The sequence below is a fragment of the Lipophrys pholis genome (assembly GCF_963383615.2).
Source record: "Lipophrys pholis genome assembly, chromosome: 16".
In the NCBI taxonomy this organism is placed as follows: domain Eukaryota; kingdom Metazoa; phylum Chordata; class Actinopteri; order Blenniiformes; family Blenniidae; genus Lipophrys; species Lipophrys pholis.
The window spans coordinates 1,636,699-1,664,187 of NC_137634.1; the positions used below are offsets into that span (position 1 = coordinate 1,636,699).

General features: G+C 45.5%; 2 protein-coding genes across 2 annotated transcripts in view; one reads left to right on the forward strand and one right to left on the reverse strand.

Moving 5' to 3' along the window:
- The window catches only part of LOC308121679 (homeobox protein PKNOX2-like), an 82,471-nt gene extending 65,994 nt beyond the window's left edge, over positions 1–16,477 (reverse strand). Inside the window, exon 1 of the mRNA XM_080483069.1 lies at positions 16,454–16,477. The gene's annotated coding sequence lies outside the window, so the exon portion shown is untranslated. The remainder of the gene's footprint in view (positions 1–16,453) is intronic.
- A 2,442-nt stretch (positions 16,478–18,919) lies between these two features.
- tmem218 (transmembrane protein 218) lies at positions 18,920–26,149 on the forward strand. Its single transcript, XM_080483071.1, has 4 exons — positions 18,920–19,133; positions 19,679–19,859; positions 21,172–21,274; positions 25,765–26,149. Exons 2-4 carry the CDS (start codon positions 19,750–19,752, stop codon positions 25,894–25,896), a joined length of 345 nt encoding a protein of 114 aa, XP_080339197.1. The 5' UTR covers positions 18,920–19,133; positions 19,679–19,749; the 3' UTR covers positions 25,897–26,149.
- Positions 26,150–27,489: the final 1,340 nt, after the last annotated feature.

A 27,489-nucleotide genomic window follows, 5' to 3' on the forward strand; every position in this document is an offset into this window, starting at 1 on the left:
CCGCCACCCCGCCACCCCACCACATGCAAAAGATTTAAGTTCAATGGAGCGTTGAGTTGTGGACACCTGATCTCTGAACAGTGGGAGTCTGGTCGACCTCACAGCACGGAGCGCAACCTCGACATATCTAGAGCAGGAGGAGGAAGAGGAGGAGGACGAGGAGGAGAAGGAAGAGGAGGAGGACGAGGAGGAGAAGGAGGAGGAGGAAGAGGAGCAGGACGAGTAAGAGGAGGAAAAGGAGGAAGAAGAGGAGGACGAGGAGGAGAAGGAGGAGGAAGAAGAGGAGCAGGACGAGTAAGAGGAGGAGGACGAGGAGGAAGAGGAGGAGGAAGAAGAGGAGCAGGAGGAGGTTCAACGAGCACGAAATCTAATTAATGCAAAAATCCACTTGCCCCTAAATATCAGTTGTAAATTTTTCTAATTCCTGTTTCGTCATGATTTCTGTTAAAAAAAAAAAAAACTTGCAGGAAATAAAACGATGAGAGAAGAGGAACAAAGAAATCCAGACTAACGCCCTCATCCTCAGCTTGAACCAGATAAAAGAACCAACAGGTGGGAGGAGGTCTGATCAATAACTCCCCAGCAAGGAATATTGATCCTGCTGGTTTCAGGTCAGAACGGGACTGTTGGACCGGAACACAACAAACCAGATCCTCACAACTAAAAACCAATCCTGTGAAGTGGATAGAATAAGTTGTTCAGTTTAAAGAAAATGTGCAAACCGTCCAATATACCAATGTCCTCCTGGTCCTCTAATAAAACATGGAAACTCCTTTCAGGGAATCAAACCGGGGTTCCTCCTGCTGTGAGGTGATAGTGGGATAGTAGGTTTTCTTTTAATGCAGCGTAGAAGAGAAAGTCAACATGTTGAAAAGTGCAGCACCATGTTTATACGGAGGGAGCTCGGTGTTTCCACCGGCCTTTAAAGAAACTACGAGCGTCCTGATGAATCCGGCCAATCAGGCGGCAGCTGGCGATCCCCTCGGACCGGCGGAGATTTGGCTGAGAGCATTTCTTAGGTTTCCTTCAGCCACAAAGAAAACATTTTAGCTTGTGTGTAATCCTTCCCCGAGCCCCTCCTAAGCTCCGAGGGTCCTTCCCCTCCTCGCTCGCCCCCCCTCCCCTCGCTCTCTCCCTTCATGACCCCTCGGGGAGCGTCGCTGACCTTCTTCCTGCAGACGGGAGCCGGAGCAGCGAGCGGCTCCACCCGGGGGGCCGGAGGTCTAATCACCGCGTTCCCGGCCTCGGCCTCAGAGGAAACATCAGCATTCCTGAGGCTTCTGAGTAGAAACCGACTCATCAGGTAGAAACCGACTCCTCGAGTAGAAACCGACTCCTGCAGTAGAAACCGGTTCCTCGAGTATAAACTGGTTCCTGCAGTAGAAACCGGTTCCTCGAGTAGAAACTGGTTCCTGCAGTAGAAACCCGACTCCTGCAGTAGAAACTGGTTCCTGCAGCAGAAACCGGTTCCTGCAGTAGAAACCGGTTCCTCAGGTAGAAACCGACTCCTGCAGTAGAAACCGGTTCCTCAAGTAGAAACTGGTTCCTGCAGTAGAAACCGGTTCCTCAGGTAGAAACCGACTCCTGCAGTAGAAACCGGTTCCTCAAGTATAAACTGGTTCCTGCAGTAGAAACCCGACTCCTGCAGTAGAAACCGGTTCCTCGAGTAGAAACTGGTTCCTGTAGTAAAAACCGACTCCTGGAGTAGAAACCGGTTCCTCGAGTAGAAACCAACTCCTGCAGTAGAAACCGGTTCCTCGAGTAGAAACTGGTTCCTGTAGTAAAAACCGACTCCTGGAGTAGAAACTGGTTTCTCAGGTAGAAACCAGTTTCTCGCGTAGAAACTGACTCCTGCAGTAGAAACCGGTTTCTCATGTATAAACTGGTTCCTGCAGTAAAAACCAACTCCTACAGTAGAAACTGAGGAATGACTTATGAAGTCATGACGAAGACGCAGCTCCCCCATTAACCCTTCGACGGAGACGAAGCAGCGGCAAAAACCCAAATCGGCCTGAAAAGACTGAAGAAGCAAAATCAAGCCGTCACAATGGAGCGTTTAGTCGTCCAGAATGCAAACGATTGCATCAAGTTTTAAATAGAACTCAAGTCGAGGCATCGTACATGGAAGCGCTCGTGTTGTCGGCTGAGGAGGTTTCCACAGAGTTCATTACCGCAGACCGTGGGGGGATGAGGCCTCGGTCTCGGCTTCGGTTTCCTCTTTCATTATAGCTGAAGGAATTGGACCGGCACAGCGCCGCTCCCCGGACTAGTTGTGCTTCTTGTGAGATGATTGTTTTATTGTTGCGCCGTGTACAACATTCGCTCATATCAATAATGGGATACGCTCCGGTGCGTCGGGCGAACCCCGCGAGACGACGCAGCCTCATTTGATTCCTGCGTTTCGCCGCTCGCTCTTCCTGTGGCAGCAGGTCGGAGGAGCGAGACACCGGGAGGATTCAATATTCACAACTTCTGCCTGAAACTTTCTCTGCGATGGTATGGAATGTGTGCAGAGGGGCGGCGGGGAAACGCAGTCCAGATGGACGTCTTTAAGGCTGCTAAATCCTCCCGCGCTGCGTGGAGCAGGAGTTCTGGGGTCAAGGTGTGAAGGGAGGACCAGAAGACCTGTTTCCCACAATCCCTCTGCAGTTACAGCCCCCCAGCTGTTCCAGGGCTTCCATAACAACAGCTGCGCTGAGGTTTAGTGCTTCGCGTTGCCATGACAACAGCAGGATCAATTGGCATGCACAGACTCTCGGTGCTAATAGCCAAAGTGACATTATGGCATCATTTCATTTCGGTAAAACACAGACAGGTTTTTTTTTTTTGTTTTTTTTTTACTGCGCCAAGATTCAGGGACATAAAAAGGAAAAGGAGGCAAACAATTCATTTAGCAGGAATCCTGAACCAGGAACTTTGAAGCGATCTCCCTGACATATTGACGAAGCTCGTCAGCAGCCCCGACGCTGCAGGTTGGCGCGGTGCGGCGCGGCGCAGCGCGGCGCGGAGTCCGACGCTTCCAGGCTCAAAACAATAGGAGCTAAATCGGTCGGCGTGCCCGGCAGCTGGATGTGCCACAGATCAGTGGCCGGCAGGATGTTCAACAATCAGGAATATTCCTGTTCCCCTCACAAACAGGATGTGGGGTCACTTGGACACCTTCACAGTACCGGCTCTGCCGCTGTGGGGGGGGGGGTGGGGGGGTCCAGGGGACTTACCTCCAACTGTATGTGTTCAAGAGACACTCGAGAACGTCTCCTGTTTTTACAGCAGTTCATTAATGTTTTATACATTTATTAAGTTTACCTGTCACCTGTTGGACAAACACAACTCTGCTTCCCTTTGTTTACTGAAGCTTGAAAGGTTTCAGGAAGTTTCCTACAGATGTTGAGTCTGAAAATACTCTGCAGGGACAATGCTAACTGCTAACCTCCAGAGTCCTGCAGGGACAATGCTAGATGCTAACTGCTAACCTCCAGAGTCCTGCAGGGGCAATGCTAACTGCTAACCTCCAGAGTCCTGCAGAGACAATGCTAAATGCTAACCTCCAAAGTCCTGCAGGGACAATGCTAAATGCTAACTGCTAACCTCCAGAGTCTGCAGGGACAATGCTAAATGCTAACTGCTAACCTCCAGAGTCCTGCAGGGACAATGCTAAATGCTAACCTCCAGAGTCCTGCAGGGACAATGCTAAACGCTAACTGCTAACCTCCAGAGTCCTGCAGGGACAATGCTAAATGCTAACTGCTAACCTCCAGAGTCCTGCAGGGACAATGCTAAACGCTAACTGCTAACCTCCAAAGTCCTGCAGGGACAATGCTAAACGCTAACTGCTAACCTCCAAAGTCCTGCAGGGACAATGCTAAATGCTAACTGCTAACCTCCAGAGTCCTGCAGGGACAATGCTAGATGCTAACTGCTAACCTCCAGAGTCCTGGGGGACTAAACCCGGGTATCAATTCAGTTTTCCAAACTCGATTCGGTTCGATTCACCGAGGCTCAATTCGATTAAATTTTATATTCGGTTGAGGACATTTCAGTCTCAGAACCAATTCTTACCAACGGAACTGTTCTTTCTGGACTTTAAGCAGCCTGATGTTCTACATCCCCACAGAGTTCTGCTTTGGGTTCATGAATCAGAACCAGATCTCCGATTCAGCTTTATGGCCTCGGCTCACAGAGCGCAGCTCTCCACATCGTCACGGCTCAAATCTAATCTCCTTCAAAGTCTTTAAATTCACACACTTCTTCACAAGATCCCCGCGCGTCGACCGGGAAACACAAAGACGTGGGTTTTGTTTTGGACGTAGGACAAGAGGACGAGTGCGTTCAGCGCCGTTTTCTGAGAGCTTAGAAATCATTGAGGCGGGGGGGGGGGGGGGGGGATCCCGGCCCAGCTTTTAACTGCACAGATAAACTTCCACCATCTGAGGCTAAATCCCGGGAATCACTGCGAGTTCGAGGCGACAATGGCAGGTATTCCCACCAGAGGAACCGGAGCCGGCCGGCGTTTAACCAGCAACGCAGCTGATGCAGGCAGCTGTGTGGAATCCACCGCTAAAAATACTGCGGCCGCGATGAGTCAGGATGAACCGAGCAAACAAAAAGAGAGCCGTCTAATTTCCTCCAGTCTGGGCTTTCCTCCGTAAAGACTCTGGGAGAAGGAAGTTCCTGTCCTGAGAGTGAATTCTTCTGTTTAATGAATAAATGAATCGGGTTCCATCAAAAGGCCCGCAGAGCAGCGGGATGAAAAGAGATTATCCAAATGGAGGCTAATGATGTGAAAAAGATTCCCAGACTAAAAGAGAATAAAGGTGCAGCAACATAAAAGTGTTTTGTGGGCCGAATGTTTCAGGGTGTTAAAGGAGTCGTCACCCGGAAATCCCATGTTTCCTCATTAAAAACACGTATATTGGTGGTGGACTTCAGTTGGAACTGAAAAGTTTAAAAGTTTTCTTTCTTTCTTTTGTTTGGGCTCTTTGTTCCTCAATCTAACTGACCAGCACCTTTAAAATATTCTCTTAGAATCACATGATCCACTGCTACACTAAACATGACTGATCATCCTTGTTTTGACTCATTTATGTTCAATATGTACGAAGTTCTGTTGTCCGTACGCGTCGTGTTGCAGTACCAACAGAAGCCATGGGGGGGGGGGGGGGCAGCGTTGAGCTGAGGTGAATTAAAAATGACGGAATTCAAACATAACAATCATACAAGCAAATGCATGAATAACTGAAGGCTGACATTTACTTAAAAGAAGAACAACCGGAACCAGAACTACCAGAACCAGAACTACCGGAACCAGAACTACCAGTCCAGGGAAATCACTAACAGGACTCTGCCAATGAACAGGACCTGCTCTGACCTCTCACAGGTGGAGCAGAGTGGTTAGACAATATCTCTCTCTCACACACACACACACACACACACACACACACACACACACACACACACACACACACACACACACACACACATACACACACACACATCTTTATAAATCTTTTTGTGTATATATTGTACATGGGTGTGACATTTGGCAGGAACATTTATACATGAAAACAAAGTATTTTCGACCTCTTTCATCCAGTGGTACAAAAACTCCAAGAACTTATAGTTTCCTTAACTTTGTGGTCAGATCATATATGGTTAACTGGCGGCGTGTTGTTACCATATATGGTTAACTGGCGGCGTGTTGTTACCATATATGGTTAACTGGCGGGGTGATGTTACCATATATGGTTAATTGAAGGCGTGTTGTTACTATATATGGTTAACTGGCGGCGTGTTGTTACCATATATGGTTAACTGGCGGGGTGTTGTTACCATATATGGTTAACTGGCGGGGTGTTGTTACCATATATAGTTAATTGAAGGCGTGTTGTTGACCAGCTCAGAGGATAGCTGGGATGCTAACTGTGCCATTAACTCTGATGCTAATGGTCCTGTTAGCTCTGATGCTAACAGTTCTGTTAGCTGGGATGCTAACTGCCTCATTAGCTCTGATGCTAGTGGTCCTGTTAGCTCCAATGCTAACTGTCCCATTAGCTGTGATGCTAACAGTTGTGTGTAAAGCAGTGAAGGATCATCTGTGATATCCCTTAACGTGCAGTGCGTCTTTAGCCGTGAGAGCGGGGCATTAAAGGATTTGCCCCAGGGCATCTGGACCCTGTGAAACCTTTTCTGTGAAGCTAAATAAACAAATGTGCCACTCAGGCAGGGCTATCGCCTTTCACTGCCCCGTCTGCCCCACAGTGACACCGCCGCAATGCCTGCGCAGTGCCAGCGGGGGGGGGGGGGGGGGTAACATCCCTGAGGGGGGGTATTTACTCCACAGCTGTCTGTGAAACTCTGTCAGCTTCAATCCGTCACCACTACACAGCCTTCACTTTTAACCTTTAATTTGAAATCTGGACTTTTATTTTGGAAACAGATGGCTGTGAATTTTCCTTCATGAACAAGTTTTTATTATTTATTTTATTATTTCACAGCAACATTCATCTGGAACCACCAGAGACTGGGACCACTACAGACTGGGACCACTAGAGACTGGGACCACTACAGACTGGGACCACCGTAGACTGGGACCACCACAGTCTGGGACCACTACAGACTGGGACCACTACAGACTGGGACCACTGTAGTCTGGGACCACCACAGACTGGGACCACTGTAGACCATGTTAGGGTCCGTTCACACCACCCCTGTTTGATCCGGACCAGAGTCCACTTCAGGGACTTTCTGTGAACGTCTACTTCGTTTGTTCTGGTGTAAAAGTTCCACTTCTTCTGCGCTTTTGGTGAGTCACAGCGCCCCCCTAGAGGCCTGGCATATGTACTACACCATGTTGAGCCGGGTTCATGGTTCGGGCTGGTGTGGGGGCGGAGCCTCAGCTCCTGGATCAGCCTTCACCAGGTCTCCTCCTGAAGCTCAGAGTCGGAGGAGGAACCACCAGCCAGACTCCCTGCTGGGTGACCAACATGTCGTCTCTCAGGGACATTTTCCTAGTGGGAGCAGTATTTCCTCCCGGTCGAGGGACGGCCACGAGGAAACCAGCCAACAAGTCAAACACACACACAAAAAAAAGAAGTTTCATCGAGCCTCCATTAAGAGAACGGCGGCGCATCACAGCCGCCGGCAGGCTGGAACCTTGAGTGAAGTGGGAAACGCAGCTGTCATCTCGATTCAACAAGATCCACGGCTGCCAAAGTCAAGGAGCGTACCGGGCCCTCCTCGCCGCCGCCGCCATCTTTGTGTCGCGTCTCCTGCATGTAAATAGCGTCTGCTCCGGCTCCGCCGTCCGAGGTAGCAGCCATTAAAGCAGCGCGGTGCGTTCAAAGACTCCGGAACAAAAGCCAGCAGTTTGTGATTCAGAGGTTGAGAATCTGTCTCACACTTTTCAGGAACGTGTCAAACAGTTTTTTGTTTTCCTCGTCGCAGAGGGAAAGAGCAAAGCTCTTTATCGTGGCACATATCCCAACATGCTAATTACCCCACACACAGTTTGACTTCATTTATTATGCATGAAATAATCTAATATGATGACTGTGATAATTATGCACACGCAGATAAGATAAAAGAGTAGTAACCAATTATGGTGCCGGAGTTGGGAAAAGTAATTATTCTTTGTAGTGGAAAGAAGTCGGTTTAGAAAAAAGGAGGACAAGAAAAAGAAGAGAACTAAGAAGGAGGAGGAGGAAATGGAAAAACAGAAAGAAGAAGAAGAAGAAAAGGGAATGGAAAAAAGGAAAGGAGGAAAAGAAGAAAAGGAAAAGAAGAATACGAAATGACGGATGTTTTTCAGTGAGTGACGGAGGTGAAGAACACGAAGCAGAGAAACAACCTGCATCTGATCAGATCATCAATTCGACCTCGTCAATCCACAACGTCAATCCACAACGTCAATCCACAACGTCAATCCACAACGTCAATCCGCAGCTATTAGCAGGGAAATTACCGTATTTCTTAGACTACGAGTCAAAAACTAAAGAAAAAACTCACTCAGTGCTTAATGAGGTTTTTCTGTCTAACATCAACTCAATGGACAGATTTAACTAATTTAGTCACACAAGACACATTTTAGAAGCATTTAAATTGGTGATAAAGAAAATAAAATTAAGTAAAAATAAACCCCTAGAGTGCCAAAATGTGCTCTCTAGCGCCCCCCTCCGGCCCGTAGGAATGTCCAAGAGAAATCAAACCAAAACTCAGTTGTTCGTCTCATCAAGACCTAAAAGTCACGTGCTGATACCCCGACAAAAATTCAACAGGAAGTCCACAATTCCCCTTTCAAAATTAGATTCCCAACCCCAAATTGTCCCTGGTACAAACAATCTGCTCTGAGGACGAACATCGTTTCTGCTTCGATGAAACGACAGCAGATGGATTTTATTGGCCGTCGAAGCCCCGAACCCCGTGTGACCACTTCACCTGCATGTCCTGGCTTTCAAAATAAAAGCCCCAAACTCCATCAAAATAAATGTCCTATTCAAAATATCTAGGTTATCAATATTTCAAAGCGGCCAGAGGCCAGAGATGGCCCGACCCCGACAGGCCAGAGAGCCACGTCCCGACCAAGGCTGCTCGCAGCTTTAATATCTTTACTGATTTGATTTATTTTCTAGAAGTTTCTTTTTCTGAGCTCCTCAGAGCAACAGAGCGTCGTGGCAATAAGCTGAAGGCCTCGTCCTCTCCGGTTACAGTCAGCGGGCTGTGATGACATTATCAGGAGACGGAGCTTTGAAAAGCAGAGGGGGGTAAAACCCTCCGATCTGCCCCGTCCAACTGGCCCAGGCTCAACTCTACCGACAGCAACAGCTTCAGAGTTCATCTCCAGCTGAACGTCTTCTACTTTGTGTACACCCACCCGGAAAACTTGCATAGACCAAGTACTGATCCGATTCAAAGTACGCATCTCGCCGAGTACTTGGACTTGAGACACGGCCAGTGTTTCCAGTCCGACAGGACACAACATAAAAAGCCGATGAAAACGAATAAAACAGGAATCGATGGACTCCGGCGCTCCGAAAAAAAACTTCGGAACAAAAATCCCCTCAGAATAAAGTCGGATTAACTTTAATCTTGTAAAAACAAATCAGATTTTAACAAATGAAGTCAAGTTAGCAGAACTAGCTGATGCTAAGCTAACGCAGCTATGCTAATACTGCAACGCTAATTCTGCTAGCAGTCAAACATCGTTCATTTTGGGAGAAAGAGGTTTTTATTTTAACAAAACTTTAGTTTATTCAGGTGAAAATCCAACAATCAGCTTTTTTTATTTTTTTTTTATTTTTTTTTATTTTATTTTTTATTTATTTTTTATTTATTTATTTATTTATTTATTTATTTTTTTTTTTTTTTTGTCGCCCTTGTCCTGTTCGGCAGCTTGGGCCAACAATATGATGTCAATCAGCTTTTTTTAAACAATCATAGTCGTTTTAGTTTTTTGTTTGTTGGAGCCATTTTGGTTTTGTCGTTTTCAATTACTTTTTGGGGTTTTTACATTATTTCCAATTCTTTATCCATCATAAAGATCTTGGCCTCTTTAATTTTAACCCATTTGAACACATTTTTTAAAGCTTTTTTCTTTTTTTTTTTTAATGAAAATTGTTTTTTCACATAACAGTTCTCTTTCTCCTGCTTAGTTTATTTTTTATGTTTTTGCTTTCTGCAGTCGGAGCCGACCATACTGCAATAAATCTGCGATATCTTGGACCGGCGTGTGGAATATGTGGTGAACGAAGCTCACGTGTCTGAAATGTTGCGCCACGTTAGAAATGAAAGAAAGCGTCACTGTTTGAAGAGCGGCGAGCTTTTATGAAACACTGTCACACATGTAGGCTTACTGTGGAAAATTAAACGCAGTCCGGCTCGTGCCGTCATAAAATCATGGCACTTTTACTGCGGGAGGGGGGGTTGGGGGGTTGGGGGGTTGGGGGGGGGGGGGGGGGGGGGCATAAAGGAAGTCATTTGTGGCTAATAAGCGCGATCGCTAAAAAGCATTAAGGCAAATTATTCTGTCCTTGCCGCGATGCAACGCTTTACAACAACGAGCTGCAGTTTGACTGAGAAACTCCCGGGTGACGAGTCGTCAGTCTGCAGCAGCAGCAGATCTGCAGAAACAGGCCAACGGGAGACAAGAGGGACAAAAAGAAAATAAAGAAGATAAAGTGTAAAAAGAGAAAAAAAGAAACAGGCCAAAGACTGAAGCAGAAGGTGAATAGAAGAAACAGGCCAAAGGGGAAAAAAGAAGACAAAATAAAAGTAGAAAATAAAGAAGATAAAGGGTAAAAAGAAAAGAAAGAAACAGGCCACAGTCTGCAGCAGCAGCAGAGCAGCAGAAACAGGCCCGGGCGGAGGTGAAGAGAGGAAACGCCGTCGGCTGAGTCGGAGGCAGAGAGAGCAGCGCTCTCCACTCTGGAGAGGACGGTGGAAAATGAAGCGGTGAAAAGCCGTTTGGAGGTCACAACTTCACCGTTTCCTATTCAAAGTGCAGCTCACCTCGACGAGCCGCGGCGCCGGCAACCAAAGAAGAAAAGAAAATAATCCAGCTTGAAAACTCACACCGACACGGGTCAGATTAACATGTTTAATCTGGATTCATAACAGATTATTAGAAAATATGTCTGCGTACGTGTCATCTTTCTATGAAACCACCACACACACACACACACACACACACACACACACACACACACACACACACACACACTCAGCTGTTAGCAGGACTCTCAAATATAATAAATTCAGGATTTACCGGCAGCTTCATATTTCTGGGTGTGAAGCTCGACTCATTTATTGGGATTATCTACATTCCAGCAGAGATAAGACGGCGAGCACAAAGAGCTCCAGCCTCTCGTTAGAGCTCCTCGCACGCAGAATATATAATAAGCTGTTGCTAATTTCATTGTGTGCTTGAACCTTGAATAATCACCAGCGACGTCTAAAAATAATGTCTTTTAATTGTTTTTTTTCCTTCGCAGAGGAGAAGCGGTTTGGTTTGCAGAGCATCTTTAAAAACCCTCTCAGCTTCGGTAAACAGTGGAGCTCCGGACTTTCTCCACTGCAGCTCCGCGGCGGCGGCGGCGGCGGCGGCTCGGGGAATGTTTCCCTGCTGGGGTTCATTTCCTCCGTCCCACTGAAGGAATGATGCTAAAGTCATCAGCTAATGAGCCTCTCCGCCCTTCCTGCAGCCTCCAACACACATGGATTTCCTTCTCTCACCTCCTTCTAACCACGTCATACCACAGCCGATACCCACGTCATACCACAGCCGATAACCACGTCATACCACAGCCGATACCCACGTCATACTACAACTGATAACCACGTCATACCACAACCGATAACCACGTCATACCACAGCCGATACCCACGTCACACCACAACCGATAACCACGTCATACCACAGCCGATACCCACGTCATACCACAACCGATAACCACGTCATACCACAGCCGATAACCACGTCATACCACAGCCGATACCACGTCATACCACAGCCGATACCACGTCATACTACAACCGATAACCACGTCATACCACAGCCGATACCACGTCACACCACAACCGATAACCACGTCATACCACAGCCGATAACCACGTCATACCACAACTGATAACCACGTCATACCACAGCCGATACCACCAACAGCCGATACCAACCACATCATACTACAGCTGATATCAACAATTCCAGCGGTACCGATAATACCCACATCAGAAGCACACGCCCCCATGTGGTGACAGGAAGGACATTTCTAATGATGGCTCTGAACCACACCGAGGCCAACAGTATTCTCACCGTCACACGTCACTACGGAAGCTTGAAGGTGGAAAATTTAGCATGAATTCAACGTTATTGCGATATCAAATGTGGTTATACACACATCGTTAAAAAACATATTCCCTGTACAGAATGGAAAACAAGAGAAAAGGGTAATGATTGTGATTCAGTCAAAAACAATTAAACAGATTGAATTAATTTATTTTGTAGTAATAATGGACTGAAAAGTGTTTGTGTGGAACTTGACGGTTTGTTCACCCGACATCCTGCAGCCAGTTTTCACACAATCACAGGTCACATGACAGGAAGCCCTTTCAAACCTAAAGCACTTTTTATTTCAACCATTCCTCACTGAGATTTTGGTTCTTTAGCTTCAACAGCAGATGAAGATTAAAACCTTGTAAATGAGGTTTGCCGATGACGGTGTTGTGTTTGTATCAATGAAGTTGAACTGAACTGATCATCTAAAACTTTTTACACTTTTATTAACATACTGTGAGTTTGGTCTCCGTCTTCTCTCAGCCAGAAGGTGCTGGTTCAAATCCCTGCAGAGTTTGCATGTTCGCCCTGTGAGTGTGTGGGTTTCCTCCAAAAACATGCCCGGGGGGCACCACCTTCGACCCCCCCCCCCCCCAAAGATAAAGGACTAGTAAATAAAACTCTGTGTGTGTGTGTGTGTGTGTGTGTGTGTGTGTGTGTGTGTGTGTGTGTGTGTGTGTGTGTGTGTGTGTGTGTGTGTGTGTGTGTAAATATTCCAACCTGTTCACAGAATCTGCATTTTAACTGTTTTATATTGTCAAATGTGTTAATTTGTGAATATGATGACGTGTGCTGAGCTTGGTATATATATATATATATATATATATATATATATATATATGGCTACGTAATTCGTAAAGTAATTTGAGTACCTTGATTTCATTAAATGTATAGCTAATTTTCGCATGGACTCCTTTTATTGTGACACAACATCCCAGGCTATGCGGCGGAAGCGGTCATTTTGTCATTTTGGTGAGGTGTGTGTACCTTTACTGCGAGCAAACAGGAAGTCAGACTCCGGGACCGAGAAACAGCAAAAATGAGTGAGATTAAGTCTCTCTGGTGAGACTTTGTGGTTCTGATTCTAAATGTGAAGTTTTATTAAAAGACAGGAATAAATAAGGTTTTTACTTCTTTCTGTTACTGAGAAATTTTATTTAATTTCTTTTAAAACTTCAAACTGAAACTCTTGACTAATTTGCATAAGAATTATGCAATAAATGTACATTTTTCTTAAAAAGGAAACATATTGGTTTTTATTAAGTGATAAATAAAATACAATTACTAAAAAGATGTTATACAATTTATATATAGATAGATATATAAAATGTTATTTTATTCTTAAATATTTATTGCAGACACGGGTCCATATAAAACAAGCAAGTACAAGTACATAAAGAGGAAAAGTAGTGAAATAAAAATAAAATAATAAAATATACAACATATTAAACTGTGCATATTAAATTTTCTATTTATTCTTTTAATTAATGAAATGTATTTAATGGAACTTAACTAATGCAATATTACTAATTTGAGCATAAATAATACTGTCCGGTAAATCATTCACTGGTCCACTGGAAATAAGTATTACTATATTTTTTTACAGCCTGTATTTTATTAAATCTTCATTTGGAAGAAAAGTCGCTTCATTTAAAGATTTTCAGTCGAGACAAACTCATCAAATGATCAGTTTGAAGGACGAAACAGAAGTCAGAGGAACTACGTCCAGATTATCTGAGACAAAGTCGTCGCTGCTGCAGGTTTATAAAACGTTTCGTAGCGTCGATAGAAAACTTTCAGTTCGTCAGGAGACGCAGTAAAACGTCAGGCCGCTTTTATTTTCCTAATTTACAGAAACGCACTCAGGATTTCCACCGAAAGAAGGAGTGGAGGAGCGTCGCCGTCTGACGAGCTGCTTCCTCCTCCGGAGAGCAGAGAGACGAAGTGGGTCTGGTCCGGTCTGGTCTGGTCCGGTCTGGTCCGGTCCGGTCTGGTCCGGTCCGGTCCGGTGGCTGGTTGTGGAGCCGTAAACAGGCCCAGCGCCCTCCAGAGAGCAGCAGGGATCAAGCGGGCCCGACCAGCGAGCTCCAAACACGCGAGGCAACACGATGTGTGTGAAGGATGGCAGCGGTGGAGCGTCGCCCTGCATCACACTGCTCGCGGGCCGGAACAGGACCTGGAAGCTCCGCCGAGGATTCCCAGCAGACCAGCGCCTCATGAATTATTCCTCTCGGCTTCTGCAGCCTGATTTAACGCAGCCAGCAGAGAAAAACTGAGAATTATACATCAGACAAGCTGCTCAGCGAGTCTGGAGCTCCGGCGGCTGGAGGAACTGAGGAAGTGATGCATGGTTTTCCTGGGCGCCGCGTCGCCCACAGGAAGGGACTGAGATGAGGAGAAAAGTGGCGGCTTTAATTCCTTCCATTGTTTTACGGCCGTGTGTTGATGCTCGGTAACATATGTTCTCCTCGCTCGGGCTCCTTCCTTCATTTAGTGCGACGGAATCACTTTATTAGTGATTATCCTCGGGAAGCTGCAGGAACGCTCAGCGCCGCACCTCATCACGCCGTTTAGCCTCGGAGCGGGGAGGGGATATGCAAATGGCGTCGGTCGCCGCCGTCGAGCCCCGGGCTGCTTGTCCAATGACACAAATCATCAATTAAGATCTCAGCGGGTTCGCTGGAGGAAACTGAGGTGGCGTCTTCCCGTTCTGACGAGGAGCCGCCACAACAAAGAGATCGAACCCGCCGCCCTCGGCGGAGGCTTCTCCAGGCCTCTACACCGCCGCCGCCATCTTCCCCGGCTCTCCTGGTGGGGTCGGGGGTTCTGCCACCCGCCGGGGTCGTTCTGACGCAGCGAGCTGAAGTGGCTCCAGAGCGCCACCATGAGTCAACAGGGAACCAGATGATTGGTCAACGACTTCAATCTGGCTGATGTCGCCCGGGTCTAACTGAGGGACCGGGGTCTGACTGGTCTGACTGAGGACCGGGGTCTGACTGAGGACCGGGGTCTGACTGAGGACCGGGGTCTGACTGAGGACCAGGGGTCTGACTGAGGACCAGGATCTGACTGAGGACCGGGGTCTGACTGAGGACCAGGGGTCTGACTGAGGACCAGGGGTCTGACTAGTCTGACTGAGGACCGGGATCTGACTGAGGACCGGGATCTGACTGAGGACCGGGGTCTGACTGAGGACCAGGGGTCTGACTAGTCTGACTGAGGACCGGGGTCTGACTGAGGACCAGGGGCCCTGGTACCGACTCTGGGTCTATTCCCATTTTCTGTTTATTCTCAGAATCTGAACATGTTGGTGTGTGAACGCTGGACGCAGCTCAACCAGCCTGAGAACCTCCACAGTCCCCCACAGTCCACCCAGTCCCCCACAGTCCACCCAGTCCCCCATACCCCCGAGTCCACCTAGTCCCCCCCCCCCCCCGAGTCCACCTAGCCCCCCCCCCCCCCCCCCCCCCCGAGTCCACCTAGTCCCCCCCCACAGTCCAACCAGTCCCCCAATACCCCCCAGTCCCCCACAGTCCACCAGAAACTCTCCAGACCAAAGTCTGCGGTGGAATAAATCAGTCTTCAGAAACAGAAAGTGGTGCACAAAGAAGACCAGTGTTCAGACTGAGCAGGTTTTTGGGTTTTTTCTTAAAGTCAACATCAAGCAGGGATTTTAATCTGAAGAACCAAATTAATTTCATAAAGTGGCTTCATGATTTAAATTCATGTAAGAATATCATAGCTACAGTTTTTAATAAGAACCGTTTTATTTTTCAATGGAAGCATTAAACACAATATTAAGCATTAACACAGTATTAAGCATTAACAGCTCAGTTATTTCTTTATTCTCTGAGAAATAAAGAAACTTTGGGGCTGAAACGAGGATCCGTTCACCGCCATCAAGACAAGTTAACTAGACCCTTTTCGCTCGTTAAGTTCAGCCTGGAGGAAACCCGCAGAAACAACCCGAAACCCCGAAACCCCGAAACCGCGCGAGCTTTTAATGCGTAAAACCTCAAGAAAAGGAGCGAGACGCGTCATGTGGAGACGCGGCGCTGCGTTCAGGGTGCGCGAGAATCACATGAAAAGGATCGATCCGCTTTTTATTCCACAAAATATCCGCACACACACATTAAAACATCCGCACACGGACACGCTAAAATATATATATACACACACATACACACACACACGCACACTAAAATATCCGCACACACACACACACACACACACACACCGAGCGTCCAACATGCACATGGCCAAACATTTCTAATCAAATCCAAAACCGCCGCACGAAGCAGGAGAAAGAGAAAATCCTGGGAGTCCTGCACAAAATGCTTCTGCTGCTCTTTCTTTCCTTCTCTCCTTCCCTCCCTCCTCCTCCTCCTCCTCTTCCTCCCTCCCTCCTCACTCTCTCTCTCTCTCTCTCTCTCTCTCCCTCCTTCTCTGTCTCTCTCTCTCTCTCCCTTCTTCCCTGTCTCTCTCTCTCTGGCCTGCCTGGATGAATAATGTCCTGCCTTTTGTAATGAAGGGGGGGAAAGGGGAAAGGCCGCTGCGGCTCGCGGCTGCCGCTGCCGCTGCTGCGGCTGCTCCATGCACTGACACTGAAAATGAATGACAGCTTACCTGCATGCCAATCTTCATCAGACTGACACAGGGCTGACAGCACAGCCTATACTCCTCCACACAGGGCCTGACGTCACGGGAGGAGGCCCCTCCCACCGCATCTTCATCCTCTCTCCTCCTCCTCTTCCTCCTCCCCCTCCTCCTCTTCCTCCTCGGCTTCATCAGCGGGCTGCTGATGCCTTCCAGTGTCCGTGGGAAAAACGGCAATCACGTGGTTCGGGGGGGGGGGGGGGGGGGGGGGGGGGGGGGGGTATCCAGATTACTGAATCTGAACCAGCAGAGCGCAGAAACCAAGACCAGGAGGACAATCCCTGCAGTGTGTGTGTGTGTGTGTGTGTGTGTGTGTGTGTGTGTGTGTGTGTGTGTGTGTGTGTGTGTGTGTGTGTGTGTGTGTGTGTGTGTGTTCGTGTGTCAGATAATTCTAATAAAATATTGTTTAAAATAGTTCAAATAAACTCAGACATATAGAGAGAAATAAAGGAACAAACAAACATAAGTTTCAACAATAAATATGAGAAATAATTATCAGGAATAAAGTAAAATAAATAATTAAATGAACATTTTTTAAATAAATAAAAGTGGGTTTTTTAAAGGCCATAAATATTGTCCAGAAAATACTAAGAACAAAATAATACAGAGGAAAAAAGAGGGAAAATAAATGAAATCATTAGAAAATATTAAAACCAATCAATAAAAAAAAAAGTCAGAAAAATACTAATGAAGGAGAAAAAAATCCAGAAGACTTAAAAACAACAATTGTATAACGAAAAATCGAAATTAAGAACATAAAAAAACAGAAATATCAAAAGAAAAATCTGAAGTAAAAACAATGAAAAAATGTTGACAAAGGAAAAGTGAGAGAGAAAAAAATCACAAAGAAGTCTGAATTAAATATTTTGAAGTTTTAATCTTCCATCAGATGAAATAGTGATATTCTAAATACACCATGTCACATTTCTGCGGATTATAACCTCCCCTCTCTTTTCACAAAGAGGAGCATTATAGTCCACACGTCACACACACTATTCCCATTCATACATTTCTATTAGTCAAATCAATAATCAGGAATAATATAAAAGTCGTTTTTAAATATTAGATTCTGACTGAAACTTTGGAAGTCTTAACTTTCTGAAGAAAAGTGTGTTGTGTCTTTACATGGGGAGTGATTTCTTAAGAAAAATAAAAACCGTTTCTGTGCAGTCAGAAGAGTGATCAGATCTTACACTCTTCTCGAGCAGAGTGATGCAGAAACTAAAATGAAAGCAGCTTCACTCAACCGTTCACCCTCGTCTGGCCACATGGGGGCAGTGCAGAGCTCCATCCTCACACGTCACAGGTCAGAGGTCATGGAGACAGCAGGTCAACGCCGAACAAAATATTCTGACTTCACAGACTGTCATCAGTCTTCACACTGCTTCTCTTCAAACACGCTTTCTTTACACATTATCTTCTTAAAGTAACTTCATGTTCTCCAGGTCTGGAACTTTTCAGGAGAAGAAGAAGAAGATTGATTTTAATTTTCCAAATTACAATTTATTTATTTATTTATGAAAAATACAAATACACACTGGAAACGTCTCCTCTGGTCCATCCCTCATCATTTGCCCAAATAATCACATTAAACCACATATTTCTGACTACATAGGATTGCTTACTGCTTCTGACCATCTGATTCTACACAGGATTTCCTTGTTCAATAATAATAATACACTCTATTAAAAACCTACGAGCACCTGAGATCTGTGCCACGGTCTCGGTTTTAACTCATTAATACACGAAAGGAAAAAAATCATAAAAGGTCATGAAAATCCCTCCAGATTTAGAAATGTGACGATGCAATAACCTTGAGTATTAACTTGGTATCAGACTTCTTACAATGTATAAAGGACAAAGTCGATTCTGGGGCTCGTGGGCTGTTGATAAGATGTATTATTATTAAACAAGAAACTCTTGTGTAAAATCAGATGTTCAGAAGTGCTCAGCAGTGAGCAAGCTTATATAATCAGAATTATGAGATTTAATGTAATAATTTGGGAAAATTATGAGGCATGGACCAGAGGAGAATGTTCCAGTTTGGATTCTTTTTCCCCAATGGAAATTTATTTTTTTTAAATCTCAACGTTTTGATTTTTTTCTTAAAATGTAGGATGACTTTTTTTTTTTTTTACAGTTTATATATAATATATATATATATATATATATATATATATATATATATATATATATATATATATATATATATATATATATATATATATATATATATATTCTTTTTTTTTTTTTTTTTTTTTTTTTGGAGTGGTTCTAATGCACTTCCGTCGTAATGAACTTGTTCATAATATGAAGACTGTTAGATTATTTGATGTTGAATCATTAAACTTGCAGACTTTTGCTCCTGGAGACTCTATGAAACCGCGTTGCCTTTCTCAGTAACGAGCAAGCTGATTGGCTCCTCGTCCGATCCATTCCTCCAATCAGGTTCTAGATTATTGTAACCAGGAAGTACAGGACGCCGCGGTGCTCGGCTTCGGGACTAAAAGCGAATTTCTATACAGCAGATAATTAAAACAACAGAAAATGGCTTTATTTACTCACCCGATGTGGAAGTGATGGTTAGAGAAGCCGAGCAGCGCGACAGAAGAAGATTAACGGAACCGCGCCGCTGAAGCTACAGCTAAAGGTTAGCCTCGCAATTCTGAATACGGAGGGAATAACTGGAAAATACTGGATCGAATACTCTAAAATATTTTATCCAAATCTATAACGTGCTTTAAAATACTGTATTTAATACTATAGTAATGGACAGTAGCAGACGGTAACACTCAATGACAGGCAGTGACAGATAATAACAAGTAGTAACAGACAGTATCAGATAGTAACATACCTAACAGACAGTAACAGATAGTAACACGCAGTAACAGGAAATAACAGACAGTAACAATACGTAATAAACAGTAACAGATAGTAACACGCAGTAACAGGAAATAACAGACAGTAACAGACAGTAACAATACGTAATAAACAGTAACAGATAGTAACACGCAGTAACAGGAAATAACAGACAGTAACAGACAGTAACAGGACGGAATAAACAGTAACAGATAGTAACAGGCAGCAACAGGAAGTAACAGGCTGCAACAGACAGTAACAGGACATAATAAACAGTAACAGATAGTAACACGCAGTAACAGACAGTATCTACAGTGTTTTCTTTGACTCTCTCAGTGGGACAGAAGCGAGATTCCCCCGTTGGAGGAACTGACTGGACCGAGTCCACTATAAAACCTGATCCAAACATGTCCAACACGGTTCTGGAGGTCGGTACCGGAGTGTTCATCATCGCCCTGGTCTGGATCGGAGCCCTGCTGCTCGGGATGTTTCTGCTGAGAGCCTCTGGATCTGCAAAGTGAGTCAACAAATACATCTGGACGCAAAGAAATACAGTAAAGGCTAACGTTGGACCAGAACCTTAACAGACCCTGGACCAGAACCCAACGAGAACCCTACTAGGCCCTGGGCCAGAACCCAACTAGAACCCTACTAGGCCCCTAAAGCCTTGTTTCCAGTGCACAGAATGTGACGGGACGGTGCACTAAGGCAAAGCGTCCCCAGACCAGCTCTGTAGCGCGGTCCCACCACAGAGAGCCAACGTGGCAGTTTAGTTAGCAAAAATAAATCAATAGTTATCAAAACAACCAGTATGCGCAAAGCAGAGTATGTAAACAAGAACACAGGATTCACATGGCCCATGAGATATTTAAATATTGCATATTGATATTATGTGCAGTGGAAACAAGGCTTTACAGACCTGTAGCAGACCCATTGCCGCCATATTGGATGAGGATCGTCTTCTTCAGTTCATTCACTTCTATTGGGACACACACACGCACACACACACACACACACACACACACAGGCCCCGTTTACACGTTTCAAGTGAAAACATAATTTTAGCTTTTCCGTTTCAGTTGATGACCTAATGGAAAAATGATGTGATATACACCTGAATAACCAATACAAATAATGTCAATACCATCCCCATAAAGTATTTTAATACGAAATATCGTGAATTGTGTGAGTTCAGATCATTTGACCTCCTTCATCAATAGAAGTGAACGTACTGAAGAACGGTGACCCATCCAAGATGGCGGCTGCTCTGAACACAGTAGAGTCACTGTGACGCAGTTCAGGTACTCTACAGGAATATTAAAAATTGTTAAGTTATCTTGGTAACCAGACAGCTCTTCAATAACATTCACAAGCATTGGTTTCATTCTGGAGTCAAACATAATTCATACTTCATGTGTGGCTTGGAGAACACTCTTGTTTGATTCCGATGGTTCCTGAGGAGAGCTGGAGACTTTTAAAAGACGATGCAGGAGCATGCATCAAAGCCGCGGGGTAAGTTTTATCACTGCCATTTTTAACTGAAAGGAGATATTTGCGGAGAAGTAAATGACATGCTTGAGTGCGTATGTTGAATTGATGACACAGCCTCATGCTGCTTTCCTGATGGATCGCTGGGAGCGAGCGAGCGTCTCCGTCCCTGCTGATTACGCCGCTGAAGTCACCAAACACTGTGCAATTACAGTAAAGTCTAAATGTGCAAGAGCCGGAGCGTTTCCTTGATTGGAACTTTAAAAGGCTCCATAACGGCTGCGGGGAGAGTTTCTTGTTAATGACAAACAATCAGAGAGTCACATGACTTCTTCCTCCAGGTTAGGAACCATCCCCGTCTTCCTGCTGGCGCTCTGCGTCACTCTGCTGCTGGTGCTCTTCCCCCGCAGTGACGAGGCTCCGCCCCCTCACCACCAGACCCGGGTAAGCACGCACGCACGCACGCACACACACACACACACACACACACACACACACACACACACACACACACACATTCAGTGCTTGTACGTTGTGTGTGTGTTGCGTAGTCAGAGTGACCTACGACCCGTCAGACTGTCTCTGTGAACTTAAACGCTACACGAGCTCGTTTGTCTCCGACTGGAAGATCGATCACAGTTTGACTGTGTTCATGTGTTCACGTGTTGTTGTGTTCATGTGTTGTTGTGTTCATGTGTTCACGTGTTGTTGTGTTCATGTGTTCACGTGTTGTTGTGTTCATGTGTTCATGTGTTGTTGTGTTCATGTGTTCACGTGTTGTTGTGTTCACGTGTTCACGTGTTGTTGTGTTCATGTGTTCACGTGTTGTTGTGTTCATGTGTTCATGTGACACTGTGTCAGACGACACGATGCTCCCGGAGCCTCCGACACTGGAATCATGTGAGAACAAGACACAGACAAGCACGCGTGAGAAATGTCGAACCTCTTGCTGTTAACAAAAGTGAAATATCATAGTGCCAATTAGTCCAGTCCCAGGCTGGAGGTGGGGAGCTTTACACCCCCCCCCCTCCCCTCCCCCCTCCCCGTGGCACATTAATAAAACATGGCCGACACTTTGGGCTCCTGCTTGCTGCATAATTGGCAAATTAAAAAGTGGGATGTGTTAAATGCATCCATAAGAGAAGGAATACATCATCCTACCTCTGCTCCACTGCAGCTGCTGTATGTACACACACACACACACACACACACACACACACACACACACACACACACACACACACACACACACACACACACACACACACACACACAATCATCAGACAGTGGTGTGCTTCTCCTTCTCTCCATTATCTGCTTCAGGCGTTCTCTCAGTTTGTACTCTGGTATTCATGGGTGGCTCATGATGGAAATATTAAAACACACACACACACACACACACACACACACACACACACACACACACACACACACACACACACACACACACACACACACACACAGCCATCAGCAAAGTGTTGATTAAGTCTTCAGCTGGCAACTTTAATGACTCTAAACTCCCCCCGACCCGAGAAGCTGCAGCTTCAATCCCGCAGATCACTTGTTTTTACGGCTCTTAATTGAGGCGTCGGTCGGGCGAGTCGCAGCGCCGAGCGCTTCGTGTTCCCGCTGATCACCCGCCTCGATCAGGAACAGCAGGATCCGGGGATGAAGAGACCCCAGAGCAGCGTTAAGTTCCAGCGCGTCAGGAGGGAGCAGTGCAACAACAAAGTTTATTCATTCCATCACGTTTCTTTCTCTGGAAACAAACTTGGTGTCAGAGCCTGACGACCTCGACACTCCAAAGCTTTCAGGAAGGAAAACTGCAAAAACCTCTTTTTAGTGCAAAATGCATCGAGTTAGGAGAGTAAACAGTGTTTAATGTGACCACTGTTCTCACAGCGCTCAGTGAACCTGCAAACTACAGCTGGGCCCTTTCCACATGTTGATACTGTCAAACCTCTCCACACGTTCACAGTATACAGTATTACTATTAAACCTTCTCCACACGTTCACAGTATACAGTATTACTATTAAACCTTCTCCACACGTTCACAGTATACAGTATTACTATTAAACCTCCCCACACGTTCACAGTATACAGTATTACTATTAAACCTTCCCCACACGTTCACGGTATACAGTATTACTATTAAACCTTCCCACACGTTCACGGTATACAGTATTACTATTAAACCTTCCCCACACGTTCACGGTATACAGTATTACTGTTAAACCTTCCCCACACGTTCACGGTATACAATATTACTTTTAAACCTCTCCACACGTTCACAGTATACAGTATTACTATTAAACCTTCTCCACACGTTCCCGGTATACAGTATTACTATTAAACCTTCCCCACACGTTCACGGTATACAATATTACTTTTAAACCTTCCCCACACGTTCACGGTATACAATATTACTTTTAAACCTTCTCCACACGTTCCCGGTATACAGTATTACTATTAAACCTTCCCCACACGTTCCCGGTATACAGTATTACTATTAAACCTGCAGAACCAGACTCAGAGGAGGAGATTTTCTGCAGTTCCAGTCGGGTTAGAGGATTTGAAGGAGATTCAATTTGGTCTTTCCAAGATGCTGATTCTGAGCTAGAAATCACAAGCTCAATCTTTCTACGTGCAAAATGCTGAAACAGCCCTCCTAGTGGTCGGGAGGTGAAACAATTGTTTCATGAATCGCTGCACTGCAGTGAACGTTTCACCTTTTCTTCACGATTCAAAATGTAAACTTTACAGTGTGTGAATACTACTCTGATGAGTTTCTGAACTTCTCTCCTCAGTTGCCTCGCAGCGTGTGCTTTAGTGCTTTAGTGCTCTAGCGCTTCTTTTATTAGTTACGGGACAAAGTCAAGACGAGGCGCCGCCGTCGTGTCGCGAGCGGCAGTTAGCAGCAGCAGGTCTGCTGCATGCAGCACGCAGTCGGGCAATTCAAGTATCCTCACATATCTCTAATTAAATCTGACTGTGCCTCCTTCTCAAACGGGTGCAGTCTTCTTTCAGCCACTCGTTTGTCTCAGCAAGGAAGTTGCAGTGTGACGGTGCAAAGCAGCAGCGTGGCTCTCAGGGAAGAACTACAAAATGGATGTATGCCTGCAGATTGGTCCTTTCCTCTGACCTTCCTCTGACCTTCCTCTGACCTTCTTCTGACCTTCCTCTGACCTTCTTCTGACTTTCCTCTGACCTTCTTCTGACCTTCCTCTGACCTTCTTCTGACCTTCCTCTGACCTTCCTCTGACCTTCCTCTGACCTTCAAAAGAGTGTTGAAGCCTCCTGTTTGTCGGTAAACAAGATTATTCATCTTGTTCTGATTCCCTCACAGACGTTTAAATTAAAACACATAAAAAACATCTAATTTGATATAAAATGTTCACTACGGTGGACTAAATGTGCCACTATGATAGAAACAAATACACCATTAAATAATTACTTAAATGTGTCAGTAATTCATTAAAATACAATTGTATGTAAAAAACATATAGAAATATTTCTCTATTAAATTAATCACTTCATGGTCCAGTGCTTCATGAATTTACTTTATCTGTCTAAGTCATTAGGCGGATCCTGACACCTGATTGGTTCCCCTGCACATCAAGTCATAACAGATCGATCCCAGATAATAGATCCATGCAGAGCCAGTGGACATATTCCGATACACTAGGTGGCGCTGGATGTTAAAGTTTGCTCTGTACTCACAGTAAAACTTAACTTCTGCACGTGAGGTTCCATTGGTCGGGTTCCCCTGGTGTCACACACTAACAAGTCCCTGTAGCAACACACAGCTAACAAGAGTTCCTTCTGTCTCCTTTGGTTTCGATACTTTATTCAACAAAAACCACGACGGGAAGTGAGTTTCTGAGAACCACAGAAGTTATTCCAGGCCTGAACCGGAGGAGCGCGACACTTTGCTGCTGTGTGAATATAAAGAATCATCTAAAGGGTGTTCAGACTGCAGCAGTGGTAGGAATTTGCTTTGTAAATACATTTACGTATTTACCTTTTTAAAATTGTGATACATTTCTGTCTCCAATAAAATAAAATAAAAACTAGTCGTCTAATTACTTACCAAATTAAACAACGAGGAAGGATTTACATTTTTGTGAAAAGGCTCTAGGGATTATTCTGCTCTTTACACCACACTGAAATATTTCACCAATATTGGAGTATTTATCTGAAGGGCGCCTAAAATAGCTTTTTGATTTTCATTTGAAAAGAAAGAAACATGGTTTTATTATTTCTAGGTGTTTGTGGAGATAGACGAAGAGTTATTTGTTTTTATAAACGTCACAATGAGGCTGAATTCATAAACTACAAATCTTGGATGATTTTCTTTTTCCTCAATATTTGATTTTATTTGTTAGATTGTTGAACCCTTTAATATATATGGTCCCTTCAGATTGATTTATTCAGATCTGATCATTATAACTCAATAACAGTTAAACTAACTACTAATATTCCAAATGATCTGGTTAAAGAACCACCACTGAGAGTTTCACTACTAAAAAGACATTTTTTTAAACTGACATGTGATGTTATTGTTTTTTTATTTTATTTTCCAGGTAATTATATTCTATAGAAATTTAAAACATGAAGATTATTTAGATTTGACAAGGTCAGAATGTCCGAATGAATTCGGTTTGTTTTAGAACCAGAATAATCCTGCAGCCTGATTCCTCACTCCAGACCACAACGTCTGGTCTCTGCTGGTCTCTGCTGGCCTCTGCTGGTCTCTGCAGGTCTCTGCAGGTCTCTGCAGGTATCTGGTCTCTGCAGGTCTCTGCTGGTCTCTGCTGGTCTCTGCAAGTCTCTCCAGGTCTCTGCTGGTCCTCCAGGCATGAGGCCTTCCTGTAGACCAGTTCCAGTGGTGGTCCAGAGTTCCTGAACGCTCCTCTGTGTCTCCTCCCTGCAGATTGTGGACCAGGTCTTCATCACCCGCTACGTGATCCTGGCTGTGTCCTCCATGGTCTTCCTGGTGTCCCTGTTCCTGCTGCTCCCCTTCCACCTCATGGACCCTGTTTCTGCCAAACCTCTGAGGACGTAGCAGAGCTGCCGGGTCCCAGCTGGTCCCCGTCAGGACCCTTCAGGACCCCGTTAGGGCCATGTCAGAACCCATCAGAACCCTGGACTGGACATGTCCGACAGTATTGAAGCTCACTGTCGTGGGTGTTTGTTTTTACCTTATTTTGTATGACGCGATTAAGATGGAGGGACGGGTGGAGACAAAGATGGTCTGAAATGTTTTTATCTCCACGAATGTTTATATTATTTTGTTTCCAATAAAAACTAAAAACTCACATTGACACTTTGGAGCAATTCACCTCACAAGCATGTTATTGGACTGTGAGAGGAAACACACACACACACACACACACACACACACACACACACACACACACAGAAATTGGTATGAACTTCCAATTTGAACCCACGACCGTCTCGCTGTGAGGTGAGAGCGCTGACCACTGCACCCCCCTGCAGCCAAACTCAAACATAACTTCATATTTTAATGAGGTTTTAACCTTGGTGCAGTGGACGCTGGTTAGTTTCACTGTGATCCAGTGACTCGGTGCGCTGGACGCTGGTTAGTTTCACTGTGATCCAGTGACTCGGTGCGCTGGACGCTGGTTAGTTTCACTGTGATCCAGTGACTCGGTGCAGTGGACGCTGGTTAGTTTCACTGTGCTCCAGTGACTCGGTGCGCTGGACGCTGGTTAGTTTCACTGTGATCCAGTGACTCGGTGCAGTGGACGCTGGTTAGTTTCACGGTGATCCAGTGACTCGGTGCAGTGGACGCTGGTTAGTTTCACGGTGATCCAGTGACTCGGTGCGCTGGACGCTGGTTAGTTTCACGGTGATCCAGTGACTCGGTGCGCTGGACGCTGGTTAGTTTCACTGTGCTCCAGTGACTCGGTGCAGTGGACGCTGGTTAGTTTCACTGTGATCCAGTGACTCGGTGCGCTGGACGCTGGTTAGTTTCACTGTGCTCCAGTGACTCGGTGCAGTGGGCGCTGGTTAGTTTCACTGTGATCCAGTGACTCGGTGCAGTGGGCGCTGGTTAGTTTCACTGTGATCCAGTGACTCGGTGCAGTGGACGCTGGTTAGTTTCACTGTGATCCAGTGACTCGGTGCAGTGGACGCTGGTTAGTTTCACTGTGGTCCAGTGACTCGGTCATTGAACTGAATCTGGACCGTGTTGCTATTGAACGATCTCCTGTATCGCGTTTCAGGTTTTTGACGAACCAAGCCATGTCGATTAACCCCCCCTCGCCCGTCACCACCACCCCCGCCACCACGCCATCTCCATTTCAAAGTGTGATGCCCGGGGAGACGTGCAGTGGAATTCCAACCAGGATGATGAAAGCGCCTCTAATGAATCAAAACCAATCCTATTAGTTCCGGCCCACATCTCCATCTTGTGGCCCCTTTCTCTTTCTCTCCCCTCCGAACAACAATCCACTGCTTGATTCCACTCAGGGTGGGGCGGGGCTCAGTCAGGGTGGGGGTCCAGGGACCTCAGGGTGGGGTGGGTTTGTTGTTGTTGTTGATATCGTTGATGCACTTTAAGGGCGGTTTGGCTGCGCTACCATCCTACTAATAGTTCTTTTAAATAAATAGAACAATGTGGAAATAAGAT

Coding starts and splice junctions, on each gene's coding strand:
- tmem218 (XM_080483071.1), top strand. CDS start 19,750: ATGTCCAACACGGTTCTGGAGGTCGGTACCGGAGTGTTCATCATCGCC. Junction 19,860..21,171: donor AGAGCCTCTGGATCTGCAAA/GTGAGTCAACAA, acceptor TTCTTCCTCCAG/GTTAGGAACCATCCCCGTCT. Junction 21,275..25,764: donor CCCCTCACCACCAGACCCGG/GTAAGCACGCAC, acceptor TCCTCCCTGCAG/ATTGTGGACCAGGTCTTCAT.